The sequence below is a fragment of the Eptesicus fuscus genome, chromosome 1 (assembly GCF_027574615.1).
Source record: "Eptesicus fuscus isolate TK198812 chromosome 1, DD_ASM_mEF_20220401, whole genome shotgun sequence".
NCBI classification, from domain to species: domain Eukaryota; kingdom Metazoa; phylum Chordata; class Mammalia; order Chiroptera; family Vespertilionidae; genus Eptesicus; species Eptesicus fuscus.
Genome location: NC_072473.1, coordinates 132,137,545 through 132,152,312, shown reverse-complemented (window position 1 = coordinate 132,152,312; position 14,768 = coordinate 132,137,545). Strand labels below are relative to the sequence as shown.

General features: G+C 37.2%; 1 protein-coding gene across 3 annotated transcripts in view; it reads left to right on the top strand.

Annotated features, from left to right (window-relative positions):
* KDM6A (lysine demethylase 6A) overlaps positions 1–14,768 on the top strand; it is a 156,919-nt gene that overhangs the window by 54,848 nt on the left and 87,303 nt on the right. For all 3 annotated transcript variants that reach the window (XM_054714329.1, XM_008153015.3, XM_008153012.3), the window contains exon 4: positions 6,970–7,019. In XM_054714329.1, coding sequence (XP_054570304.1) covers positions 6,970–7,019 — 50 coding nt within the window. The remainder of the gene's footprint in view (positions 1–6,969; positions 7,020–14,768) is intronic.

Here is a 14,768-nt window from a genome sequence, read left to right as displayed (position 1 = left end):
CATGTGCACCACCCTTTTGTTCCACCTTATGAAAAATCCCTGCCCATCAAAAGTTGTGCCATAGTAGAAAGTGAGCCATTGGTGGGCACTTTAGGAAAGTAACACAAACTCAGCATTTCTCTTCTTTATGCTGGCTATAGAACTTCCATTTTAGCTAGACAATATTTGAACAAAAATGTGATATGTAGCCATGTTATTTATTGTAAAGGTAAATAACAGAGAGATGATCAGATATGAGCATTGGATAAAACAAGATTTTTATTCATTTGACAATTTTTTTCCTATAAGAATTAAAGTGAGTTAAATAACTGGAGGTAGTCCCCTAAGATGTGTCCTTTTTATTTCACCAAACTGTTGATCCCCTGGCCATTATTCACTTAGGAAGTTAAAAGCACCTCTAAATATTATCTCCCTTAATACCAAAAGCAACATCTATAGCAAATAAAAACTGCATCTTTATAAGCAAAAACATTTTAACCTTTTGATCATAGTAAACATCTTAATGTGGAGTGGTTGGATTTATTATGCTTGTTTCCACATATGTGTGTAGTGGGCAGAACAACTGGTAGGTTATTACAGGGCTAGAGTGAAGGATTGCTGGAATTTAGTGTTGATGTTTTATTATGCCACTTTTGTGTTAAGTCAAGTGAACACTCTCCTGATGAAAATGCAATTTTAGTTTGAGACAGGTGTAATCTATGGATTTTGGAGTTAGGCCTGCTTATCTATTTATTTATTTATTTACTTACTTACTTATAACAGCTCATCTCTATTATTTGCCATTGGCTGCATTACCATTAGCAGATTATATATACATCCCAGGGCTCTGTCTTCTAATCTATAAAATGAGGGGAGGAGGTGATAGCTTAGACGTTTTGGGATTGTTATGTGAAACTAGTTCGTATTTAGCAGGTTGACTTCAGGATAACAGGCATTAATTATTTAATACTCTATTAGATATTTTAATTAAATTAGTAAGTTATTTAAAGGAAACCATTACACAAAAGAAACATAATAGATATCTGTGCAATCTAATTTTTTAATGCTGCACTTTTTTTTTGTCCAGCACACTGATTTGAGAGGACATAAATAGAGACCCAAACTTGAAAATTAGATTTGCATGTGGGCCTTATGTCCTTGCTGCTTATAGATCATTAAAATATGTACTGGCTTTGAAAACTATTAGTTTATGAATTTAGCTACATTTTCCATTTATAAAATGTTTGGCTGTGAAGGTAATGAAGAATACAAAAATACTTGTTTTGGAAAGTGCTTTTTTCTTTTTTGGAAGGTGAGGTAGGGGGCATGTGGCAACTGGACTGTGTGGCAAGACTAGCTGGAGGAAATAATCTAATAAAATGGGAAAAGAGAAAGATAACCTAAGAATTTAAGTCTTTGAAAAGATGTGCTCTTAGACCCTTTTACCGTTGTGTAGATGAACTGGTCATTAATGCTGGTCGGCAGTAGTTCGATTCTTTGTTATAGGAAGAAGAGGAATGAGGATAGATGCAGAGGTATACATAATATGTATTTTAAGTATTTCTAGCTGATGCTCTGTTTCCTAGTTGTGAATTATGTGTGTTTTTTAATCCTTCTTGAAGTTTTATTGACCACATTCTCACTTAAAAAATTCCTTTTAAAAATACCAGTTACTGAATTATTTCTATCTATTCTCTTCATTGTCTTCCTGTAAGTCCAAAACTAGTAGCCCTCACACACCCTACCACCACCACTACCAGTTGATGGGAACATTTGTTACCTCAGGCTGCTTCATTTCTCTCTCTGGAACCAGGGCAAGATGAAAACCTCCAACCCAGCCAAATAAACATGTATTTTTAGAGAACAGATTATATAGCACAACTTTTTGGGAAATAAACAATAAAACTTGCAGTGAACATGTGAACAAACTGCTCAGGTATATGTATACGGGGGACTTACTGGCCCTGTTATTGTGAAGACAGTTCTTTATTGTCCTGAGTCATCATTGTTGTGTGAAATTCTCTGAGTTTGGATCTCCTTGTGAAAAACTGATTCTATTTTTATAGTAGAAAATGGTGGAATTCTACTCTTTTTTGTATACATTTTTGGACTGTGGTTTTTCTCTTCTTTGTCATTCTGATCCCATCTGTTTCCTGTCTTATAGGAATTCCTAAAAATTTTCTGATCTGCAGATGGTATACTTTATCATTCCTGTTACAGATTTATTCATTGAAATATTTTTTCTGTCATTTTAGATGAATTTGAACCAGAAGAAAACAAGGCTTTGTGAAACTTAAGCCTTTCTTGTTGATAATGTGTATAGTTTAAAAAACATTGCTATCACTTGATTAGGTCATTTGACTTCTAGGAATTTATCCTAAAAAAGTAGTAATTGGTCTATTGTAGGTTAGATTCCTCTAGAGCAGTGGTTCTCAACCTTTCTAATGCCGCGACCCTTTAATACACTTCCTCATGTTGTGGTGACCCCCAACCATAAAATTATTTTCGTTGCTACTTCATAACTAATTTTGCTCCTGTTAATGTACCGTAATGTAAATATCTGTGTTTTCCGATGGTCGCGACCCACAGGTTGAGAACTGCTGCTGTAGAGCCTAAGACCATCGGAAAACACAGATATTTACATTACGGTACATTAACAGGAGCAAAATTAGTTATGAAGTAGCAACGAAAATAATTTTATGGCTGGGAGTCACCACAACATGAGGAAGTGTATTAAAGGGTCGAGGCATTAGAAAGGTTGAGAACCACTGCCCTAGAGCAGTGGTCGGCAAACTCATTAGTCAACAGAGCCAAATATCAACAGTCCAACGATTGAAATTTCTTTGGAGGGCCACATTTTTTAAACTTCTTCTAACGCCACTTCTTCAACATAGACTCACCCAGGCCGTGGTATTTTGTGGAAGAGCCACACTCAAGGGGCCAAAGAGCCGCCTGTGGCTCGCGACCACGGCTCTAGAGGGAGGTCACATATAGGCTGTTTAGTAAGGAGTGCCTTTAGGACCAACTCCTGTGGAAGGTGGGGATGAAACCAGGATTGGACAGAGGGAGATCCCTCTGACAGCCTTGGCCTACTCCACCGGGAGCTCTGGGGCTAGAACGGGTGCCAAGGCCTTTATCTTCCGTCCGTCCGTTCGATAACGGATGTGGGCCCGCCTGGGAAGGAGTGTGACTTCAGCAAGGAAGCTCCCTGCCGCAGAGGCGTTCACGGCTACAGGCTGTGTGCATGTAGGGCTCCCAGCAGTCCTGGCTTCAAGTGGGATTGGAGTGGTTTTTCACCGCGGCTTTTCATACCTCCTCTTCACTCCTAACTTCAAAGCTAACCCATTGACCTCCGCTGAGCCAAACGGCTGATGGAGCTGTTAACTGCCTTAAGCCACGGAGATGGCGCAGCGATTTCTCCTCTTTGGGTTGGTTGGAGAACAACTCGAGAAGCAGAGAACCCTGGGCTGAAAGGCAAGCATGTATATTCTTGTGAATATATGTGATGGAGCCTCAGAGCAGTATAATTAATAGAATTATATGTAAATATCAAGTAAATATGTGTGGCATATTATATGAGAGGGTTATCACTAAGTTAAGTTAGTTACTTAGAAAATCATGTAGCAAATTACCTCAACGTATACAGCAAAATCATAAAAAGATAGAAACCCCGAGGTAAGAGATTAGGGGAATGGATAGTAGGAGTTTCAGAAGTAAAAAAATAAAAAAAAGTTGGAGATATAATAATTATTGCTGATATTAGTATGAAAAACTAAAAAGTAGTTTCCTCCTGGTTTGTTTAAAAATAGTTTCTTGGTTTGTGGTGAGCTAGAAGCTTTCCCTGAAATTCCAGCCAGTGATAGATTTTCCTTCCTCAAGTAATTGGTCATTTGTTGCATTGCCTGTCGCTTTTGGGCAAAATAGGTTTTCATTGTTTTAGTTCCTCAGCAGTAACAAGTGGCTAGGACAAATTACCTGCATTCCAAGCGTTGTTAATGTGGGGACGTCTTAAGTCAGAGTTGGCCAGCTCTCTCTTTTTTGTCTTTCTTGATTGGAATGACAATACTCCATCTTGAGATATATAGTAAAAGAACAGAAAGTACATAGTTTTTCAATAACTTTGACTTTGGTTTCTTTAAGAATTATCAATTTTTTTATTTTTGCATGGTTCACTTATTGCTATGGCTGTTGGAAGTAAAGGTTATGATTCTTTTAAGAATTTGCTCTTTGTTTAAAGCTTCGTTCAGATAGTCATTGGGAATTAGTTTGCATAGCATATATGTTTGCGATATAATACAAATTGACTTTTGAAATAAAAATGATATAAAAATCCAGAACATTGACATATACTGACATATAATATCCACAGAATAAATATTATGTATCTCTGAAAACTGATACAGTTTAAGGTGATTGTTTCATGTTTTCATTGTATTCACAATTATTGCACCCTATTTCTCCATATAACTTCATAAATGTATTTCTTTTTTTTTTTAACCACTGATACCTTCATTCACTTTCTTTGCAATTTGAGAACCACCAATTTCCTTCAATCTACTCGTGGCCTAGAGTTAGCAAATATAATTGAGAAATAACTGCAAGTAGCACAGTAGTGACCGTACCGAGGTTGCCAGAAGCCTGTGTCCAGTCAACAAGCAAAAGTTACAGTAGCTTCAAGAACCAGGGAGCTGGTGGCAGAGCATATTGAAGGAACACAAAGACGACACCTACTTGGTGTCTCTTGTGGTAAGCCAAATGTGAGATACAAAGACAATGCGTATATTATTTTAATAACGACAAAGAAGTATTAAATCTTAGATTTCAGGAGATGTATTAGTTTGACTTGAAGACCTCAGTGAAAAGACTGACACAGGCGTAAACTTTTCTAATTTCCTGTTTTCTCCTCTCTCTAATCTGAAATCTTTTCAGACTTGTGGAGAGACAGGAACATGGGATCAAAGGTCTGTTGTGGTAGATGCTGTCCAGAGGTTTTTCAAATGTTAATATGTATTAATGTATATTAATGCTATATATATATGTATATAACAGAAGGTATAGATTTGAAAAGGTAGAAAGGTGACTAGAGAGCTAGGCACACCAGTCATTTATATACAATGAAACAGTTAATATAAGCTCTCTGAGATAGCATTTATCCCAAGGTATAAATACAGTTTTTCAGTTCAGCCACAGAAAAACAAAGAAATCTATCGACTTAATAACCTTAGGAAACCACAACCTGTTCTGGCCTAAAGATAGCAGTCAGTGCAGCTGACAGATTTTATGTGTTCTTTCCTTTCCTTTCCTTTCCTACCCAGAGACTCACCCACTCGCAGCGAACCTGCTGCCTGTAGTTTACACATTGGGTTAGGGATGAAAAGAGAAATGCTGAGTTCTGCCTGACGTAAATGTATGGTCTAATATGTAATATAGGAGTATAGATTGAATTTTAAGTCCTTTCTTTATTGCATTTATAGTGCATCTAACTCTGAAGAAGACTCCCTTTTTCTGGCAAAGCTATCACCCTTAACCTACAGTGTCGTTTCTTTTCATCCTTGTGCTGTCTGTATGGACTTGTCACTAGGCATGCTTGCTTTCTCCTCTTTTGACAATCTTAACTTAGAGCCATAATATTTCCAAGCATGTTCAAGTCTCTGTCACCTACTAAATCTTTATCCCTTTTTATTTCCTCACTCTGTTTCTATAGATCTCTATTTTATTTCATTCCAAACGAGTTATAGGATGGCTTTGGATTTTTCTTTTTATTCTTCAGTTATACTGTATGAGCATACGAGCCCCCCCTCCCCCCTTTTAATCTTTACCCGATGACATGTTTGTTTGTTTTTTTAGATTGAGAGAGAGAGAGAAAAAGAGAGGTTGGTTGGTTGACATCATCTTTATGCCAAAAAGATGAACATTATTCAAATAAATTATTCAGATACGTTATGTTTTGGCTAATGCTTCTCTAATTTGAATATATTCAGAAAGTTCTCTATGTCATTCATATGTATTTAGGTGCTGGACTGATAAACTATGAAAACATTAGAAATGGAGTTTTAGAACATACTTATTTCCATTTTCCCCTGTTATACTCTTTGAAAATCTAAGAGTCATTTTTAAAAATTGAGGTATAATTGAAATATAACAGTTTCAGGTGTACAGCATTTGGTATTTGTATATATTGGGAAATGATCACAGAAAATAGAGTTAACATCCATCACCAAACATAGCAACAAAATTATTTTCTTGTGATGAGAACATTTAAGATTTATTCTCTTAGCAACTTTCAAATATAGTTATGTTGTACATTACATCCCCATGACTTATTTATTGCTCATCAGTTTTTTAAAATGTGATCTCTCTGCCAATTCTAATACGTATATATAACTTTTTGTTTGCCTTTTAACCTCCTCCTCACCAAGTTCTTAGATTGAGAGGAACTACTTTAATTTTTTTCTGAGCCCTTTATACCTTGAGGTAGATTTAAGGGTATAGGATATCCTGGTTTGGAATTGAGTTGGAGTAAGGTAATTCTGAGGTGGATTTCTTGTTGATTGTATGAAAGGAAGCTTCACAGACAAAATAGCTCTTTTGCCATTTGAGGTTTTTGAGTTCTTAGTCATTCTTGTAAGTTAAAGATCCCTTGTGAAAACAAATAACCTAGTATTCTGGAGTAGCATTGGAACAATCTTAATTCTCTTACCAGATTTGGTCTCTGTGGAAGGTCAAGTTGATGAAAGAAGTAGCCTAGATTCTGTTTATGTACAGGTCTGACATGTGACCATGGTTTTACAACCTTGAACTCGATATATTTGACATTGGGTGTGTGGGGGGGGTAGATTTCTAAATTTTCTGAATTATTTCATCTTAACTCTGTCTGCTGGGAGCTGGGTTTGGTGGGAAGTTTGTTATAATGTTTCTTTTCATGTTTCTTGAATTATTGATTTTGAAATAGGACATAATTGTGACTCATATTTACCTTTCTCCTTTCAGCATTATCTGCATACCAGAGGTACTACAGTTTACAATCTGACTACTGGAAGGTTAGTGCACATTTGCATGCCTGTTTCTCTTTGTTTTTTTTTTTTTGGGGGGGGGGGGGTGGGGGAGAGGCAGGAAGGGTTCTTTTGTTTGTTTTAAAGTAATTTTGTTAATTACTTTAAAATATTACTTTCAGGGAAGGGGATTGGAAAAGGAAAAATGAGTGTACTTTTTGCTCTTTTGTATGAATCACTTTGTATTTTATTAAAAGAATTAGATTACTCTGACACAAATCTTTTGGCCAAAGATGACCCTAAGCATGAGAATTTATAATTAAAAAAATATGTTTTCATTGATTTCACAGAGAAAGAGAGGGAGAGGGAGGGGGGAGGGGGAGAGAGAAAGAGAGATATAGATAGAATGAAAGAGAGAAACATCGTTGTGAGAAACATTGATCGACTGCATCTTGCACACCCCTTGCTGGGAATTGAGCACACAACCTGGGCATGTGCCCTGACCGGGAATTGAACCAGCGACTTGGTGCATGGGACGATGCTCAACCAACTGATTCACACCTGCCAGGGCATAAGTGTGAGAATTTAAAAGCAAGCAAGGCCAAGTTGTAACAATATTCTTTACTAGTAGCCCGTTTGCACGAAGATTCATGCAATAGACCTTCATTCACCTGGCTGCCTGCACCAGTTTTCTGCTGGCACCGGGGACCCAGGCCTTGGCTGTGGCCACCGCCTTTTACCTTCTTTCAGGGTCCTGGCTTGGCCCTGGGCGGTGGCCTTGGGCTCGGCTGCACCCAGTGTCCCTGCTACCCGATCTCAGGAGCGAGCCGGCTCGCTCCTGCGATCGGAGCAGGCACCCCGCTGGCGCCCAAGGCCCGGAAAGCCCCGGGCGGCTTTCCGGACCTTGGGCTCCGCCACATCCCAGCGTCCCTGCAACGGTTTCCTTGTGGGCGTGGTTGATGGGCGTGGCTTGGTTGGTGGGCGTGGCTTGGGCGTAGCGAAGGTGCGGTCAATTTGCATATTTGTCTATTATAAGGTAAGATGAGGCTGAAAAGGGAAGGCATAATGGGAAAATTATAATGGAAATCTTTCTTGGTATAGTCTGTCTATAATTGGAGTTTGGAAGACAATGGAACCTAACCATTTTTTAAAAGACCTACCTAAATGAAGAATTGTGCACAGCAATGACCATTTATTTTCTTAGTTTAAGCTGTGCATAAAGTTACTTGGGCAGGTTAATCTTTTACATCATGTATACTTTATGTATAAATTTATTGACCAGTGGGGTTTCTTTATCTGAATTGACATTTCAGATTTTTAAGATGGAGTTTTGTTTTTCTGTTGCCTAGTTTGTCTTTTCGTTGAATTTTTAAAAAATGCATTTTAGTAAAATTTTTAATGTATTGGAAATGTCTGCTCTAGTCTGAGGCTTATCTTTCTTTTAAAAGTTTATTGGAGTATAATTTACATACCATAAAACTCAACAGTTTTAACTATGCAATTCAGTGGCTTTTAGTAAATTTCCGGAGTTGTGCAACCATAACCACAGTCTCATCTCCCCATAATGAAACCTCATGCCCATCCCCTGGCAAGTACTAATCTACTTTCTGTATGTATTTGTATTTTCAGGATATTTCATATAAATGTCATATAACATGTGGTCTTTTGTGACTTGTTCTTTTCACTTAGCATATGTTTTCAGAGTTGATCCATTTATTATGGATTAATTAATACTTTATTCCTTTTTACTCTGATAATATTCAAATGTATGGATGTGCCATCACTTGATGGGCACTTAAGTTGTTTCCACTTTGTGGCTATTGTGAATAATGCTGCTGGTGAACATCTGTGTACAAGTTTCTGTGTGGACATATATTTTTATTTCTCTTAGGTAGATAATCAGGAGTGGAAATGCTGGGTTGCAGAATAAATCTATTTTTAAAATTTTTAGAAACTGTTTTCCAGAGTACCGTACCACTTTATAGTTTCACCAGCTATCATTCCAATTTCTTCATATCCTCGTGAACACTTGTAATAGTTCAGTTTTTTAAAAAATATATTTTTATTGATTTCAGAGACGAAGGGAGAGGGAGAGAGAGATAGAAACATCAGCGATGAGAGAGAATCATCCAGTGGCTGCCTCCTGCACATGTGGGCATATGCCCTGACCTCCTTGTTCCTAGGTCGATGTTCAGCCACTGAGCACACTGGCCAGGCTGTTCAGTTTTTTAGTGTAGCCATCCTAGTAGATGTGAACTAGTATCTTACTATGTTTTTATTTGCATTTTCCTAATGACTGATGATGTTGAATATCTTTTAATGAACATATTAGCTATTTATATATAGTCTTTGGTTAAATGCCTATATAAACCCTTTGCCTATTTTTAAATTTTTTTTTAAAGTTAGTGCATTGTATAAGTATATAAATAAGTGGAACAACATATCAATGGTTCTCTTTCTTTCTCCCTTTCTCCCTTCCTCCCTCTCTCTAAAATCAATTTAAAAAAATTAATGCATTGTAAGAGTTCTCCCCCCCCCCAAAAAAAAATTTTTTTTTTATTGTTTAAAGTATTACAAATAGTAGTACATATGTCTCCTTTAAGAGTTCTTTATGGTACATTCCTGTTACAAGGAATCACTTATTGGACATATAATTTGAATTTTTCTTAAGTCTGTGGCTTGTATAGTCACTTCTTGATGGTATATGTGATGGCTTGTATAGCTTGCTTTATTCTTTTTTAAATTGTTTTTAAATATCTTTATTGATTTCATAGAGGAAGGGAGAAGGAGAGAGAGATAGAAACATCAATGATGAGAGAGATTTATTGATTGGCTGCCTCCTGCATGTCCCCTACTGGGGATCAAGCCCACAACCTGGGCATGTGCCCTTGATTAGAATTGAACCTGGGACCCTTCAGTCCGCAGGTTGGCACTCTATCCACTGAGCCAAACCAGCTAGGGCAACTTGGCTTTATTCTTGATAGTATATTTAGAACTGCAAAAATGTTTAATTTTGATAACATCCAACTTTGCAACTTTTTCTTTCATTACTTATGCTTTTGGTATTGTACCTAAGAAATCTTTGCCTAACTCAAGGTCATGATGATTTACTATAGATTATTGAATCTGTTGCTTCAGTATTTTCCTTTACAGATGGCACTGCAGTAAGTATTGAAAGTGTCTTTTCATGACGTTGTTAGTAATTCTGTGGTGTAAAGACTGTTTGGTGTGGAGTTCTTCATAAGTGGGACTGCTAGGTGGAAGCTTACGTGTTAAATGCCACTCCTTTGGGGATGCTTGTTTCCCTTCGGTCTTAGTCTGGAAAGTTTGTGTCAGTGGGCTTTTCGCCAATCTGACAGGTCAGAGCTGGTGTCTTATTGTTGTTTAAATTTGTATTTTCTTAGTTGCTAGTGAGGTTGTTTTTATTTTTTTTTAAATTGAAGTTTGAAGACTGTTTTGTAGTTCTTTGAAATATTTGTTACTCATTTTTCTATTGGGCCATTGTTTTCTTTGTGTGTTTTATATGGTCATATTGTATGTACGAGTTATATTTTTTCCTGTGATATAAATCGCAGATATTTGTCATTTGTTTTACTTTGCTTTTGTGTGTTTGTTTTTGCCCATGCAGAAATTTATTTCTTTGTAGTCAAATATGTCAGTCTTTTCTTAAGTTGCATCTGCATTTTTGAATCATAAGACAGCTTTTTCCTCACTCATAGGTGTTAGAGAAATTCACCCACTTTTTTCATTTAGTATTTCAGTGGTTTTAGTTTTTAATTTAAATTTGTGATCAATTTGGGATGTATAGTGTGAGGAATTATCCCAACGCAGTATATTGTTTTTTAAAAAATCTATCTTTTCCTCCACTAATTTGAGATGTTGCCTTAATTGTATACTAAATTTTCATATGCAGTTTTGTATCTGGATTTTCTGGTCTATTTCCTTAGTCCTGTTCATTAACTAATATGCTACTTTACTTACAGAGGCCTTGTATGTTTTAATATGTGGTAGTGCTAGGGCACCATTTCCCTATTATTTATTTATTTATTTTTTAGAGTTTCTCTGGCTGGCCCTTTAAGGCTTGTTTTTCCAAACATACTCTATAATTAACTTTAGCCCACAAAAATATCTGGATTTTCTTTCCTCTGCTTTTTTTTTTGAGGTATAATTTACAGTAGTTTAAGTGTACAAATTACTGCATTTCGGCAAATGTATGGGGTTGTGTAACCATTACCACAGTTAAGATATAGAACATTTCCATCACTCAGTGTTCCCTTGTGCCCCCTGTACAGTTGATTCTCACTTTTGACCCCTGATCTCAGGCAACCAGTTAGTTATCTGCTTTCTCTAATTTTGGCTTTTCCTAAATGTCACCCAACTTGATTCAAACGGCATGTATTCTTTTGCTTTGGATATTTTTCATTCATCTTGCCATTTTTTGAGATTCATTCATATAATATGTATTGTGTTCCTTTTATTGTTAAGTAGTATTTCATACAATACTGATACCACAATTTTTCCTTTTTATCAGTTGATAGATATTTGGGTTGTGTCCACTTTTTGGTCAAATATGAATGAAGTAATGTGAACATTCTTTGTCTTTGTAAGGTCATAGGTTTTTGTTTGTTTGTTTTTTGTATATACACCTAGGATTTGGAAATCCTGGGTCATAGTGTCCTTTGCATCCCTACCTGTTGCCAGTTGAAGTGAGCTTCTTGGGATGTCACGAGAAAAGGAATTTTCTGAGACTGGCATGGGAGAACGAGTGGCATTTATTTGCGTGGAATTACATTCCTGAGTTTCCAAGGTCCCGTCTCCCTGCGCCCCACCAAGGAACATGCCCCACGTTGTCTTGAGCAGGGCTGGGATGAGAGCCGATGCCCGGAGTTTCCACTCCAGTTTGCACAGTCCAGTCCAGCACCAGGCCAGCTTGGCTTGTGTTCCCAGCTGCAGTCCATGGCGTGCGGGGTCTCCATGCTCCACATGGCTGTGGAGGGAACACGGGGAAGCAGGAGCAAAGCCAGAGGAACAAGAGAGAATTCCTTTGTCTGGGAATTAGGTATTTTCAAATTTCACCAGCCAGTTATCTTTGTTTTTGGTTAGACTGACAGGCAAGTGCCTTCCCTGCGTCATGCTGACTCCCTGCTCATGTGGCCATCTTCTCCTCTGCCCAGTCCTTTCCCTCCGTGATCTGCAGGGAGTGGCTGGTGGTTCCCTGGGGTGTGTGCAATCGCAGCTTCCTGGTGAAGCTGCCCAGATGGCCATGCTTCTAATGTCTGGCCTTCCTTTGCTGCTTTCCTGTTATTAAATTAATAGCTACCTAATTACAGCGGTCACAATATTGCAGTTGTAGGTTTGAATGCCAAACTGTTTTCCAAAGTGACTGCAGTGTTTTAGATTTCAGTTAGCAATGAATGAGATTTCCAGTTGTTCTTCATCTCTACTAGCACTTGGTATTGTCAGTTTTTTTTTTTTTTAACTTTAGCCATTCTGGTAATTAAGTAGTGGTTTTTCATTTTCTTTTTATTTGCATTTCCCTGATGATAGTGATGTTGAGCATCTTGTATATGCTATTGGCCTTTTGTATTCCTTCTTTTCTTAACTACCTATTCATGTCTTTTGCTCATTTTTAACTTCTTTTTTTGTCTCATTAATTAAGTTGAATAGGCTCTTTACATACTCTGGATAAAAGCTCTTTACCAGGTATATGTTTTGGAAATTTCTCCCAGGCTGTGGCTTGCCTTTCTGTTTTCTTAATTGTACCTTTTGAGGAGTGACTGTTATATAATTTTGATGAAGTTCATTTAATCAATTTTTTTCTTTCATAGCCTCTGATTTTGTGTTCTGTTAAGAAATCTTTGCCTATCCCAAGATGATAAAGTTTCCTCAGCTTTCTTTCCTAGAATTTCTATAGTCACAATGATTATGTTTGGGTTTCTGGTACACTTCAAGTTGTCAAGTTGTTCATGATGTGAGATAATCATCAGTGTGTGGGCTCCCTCTGCATCCCCCTTGGTCAAATTGATAACCCCGTTCCATCATCATCTGTTGGAAAGACTATCCTTTCAAAATTGAATTACCATTTGCTCTTTGATAAAAATCAATTGGCCATTTAATTTTGTGTGCATTTCTAGATCATTTGTTATGTTCCAGTTATCTGTGTCTGTTTTTACGCCACTATCACCCTGTTTTGCTGCTGTAGTCTTGAAATCAAGCATTGTAAGTTCTCTGTGGTCTTTTTCAAATTGTGTGGTTTTTGTTTGTTTGTTTTGCCTTCCACATAAAGTTTAAATTTATCCTGCTAGGGTTTTGATTGGCACCACATTATTTGCATAAAACAATATGGGAAGAATTTCTACTTTCTTTTTAAAATTAAATCTTTATTGTTGAAAGTATTACATTATTTCAATAATAATGCATTTACTAATCCAGGAGCATGGTATATCTCACCATTTATTTAGGTCTTTAATTTCCTTCAGCAATGTTTGATAGTTTTCAATACACGTTTTAAAGTTTATTTCTATTATTTTACTTTTTTTTAAAAAAAATATATTTTATTGATTTTTTACAGAGAGGAAGAGAGAGGGATAGAGAGTCAGAAACATCAATGAGAGAGAAACATTGATCAGCTGCCTCCCGCACACCCCCCACTGGGGACGTGCCCGCAACCAAGGTACATGCCCTTGACTGGAATCGAACCGGGGACCCTTGAGTCCGCAGGCCGATGCTCTATCCACTGAGCCAAACCGGTTTCGGCTCTATTATTTTACTTTTTTGATGTTGTGATTGGAGGCATTGTAAAAGTTTATTTTCATTGTTTGTTGCTATTATACTGGAGCACAGTAGATGATTGTACACTTACTTAGCAGCCTTCTATTTTGATAAGCTAATTACTAGTTCTAGTAGCTTTGCTCTAGATTTCTTTGGATTTTCTATGTACTTCATCATGCTGTCTGTAGTTAAAGGCAATTTTAATTTTTCTTTTCTGATCTGTAGATACACTTTAATTTTTGTTGTTGCCTTGTTGGATTAACAAGGAACTTTGGTACAGTGTTGAATATAAGGGAATATCCTTTTGTTGTTCCTTATCTTTGGAGGAAAACATTCAGTTTTCCCCGTTGAATATGATATTAGCTGTAAGGTTTTTGCAGATTTATATTGAAGAAGTTCCCTTCTGTTACTAGTTTTACTTGGAGGTTCTTCCCCACACTCCATTTATAATGAATATATAATGAATTTGTCAAATTTTATTATTCTTCATCTACTGAGATCCTATGGATTTTTAAGAATGTGTTAATATGCTTAATTACATTGCTTGGTTCTTCAGACTTTTTTTTATGAACCCCTTTTAGTCACATGTGTTATGTTGCTGGCTTCAGTGTAGTAATATTTTGTTAAGCATTTTTGCACTTTTGTTCATAAGTGATGCTACTTTGTAATTTTCTTCGTGTGACATGATTTTTGCATCAGGATAGTTTTGGCCTCATAAAATGAGTTGGGAATTGCCCTTTTCTCTATCGTATGTGTAGGATTGATATGATTTCTTCCTTAAAAGTTATGCAGAATTTACTAGTAAAGTCATCTATCTTTTTTTTGTGTGGAGAGCGAGCTATTTAGTTTTTATTTTTATTTATCTTTACTAGTAGCCCATCGTGCAATATTGCGCGCAGCAGGCCGCCTGCGGCTTCTGCGGCGCCGGGAGGGACCCACGCCAGTTCCACAGGAGGCGGGAGGGAGCTGCACTGCTTCCGTGGGAGGCGGGCCGCTGTCTTCTCTCCAGGCCTGTGCTCGGCTGCA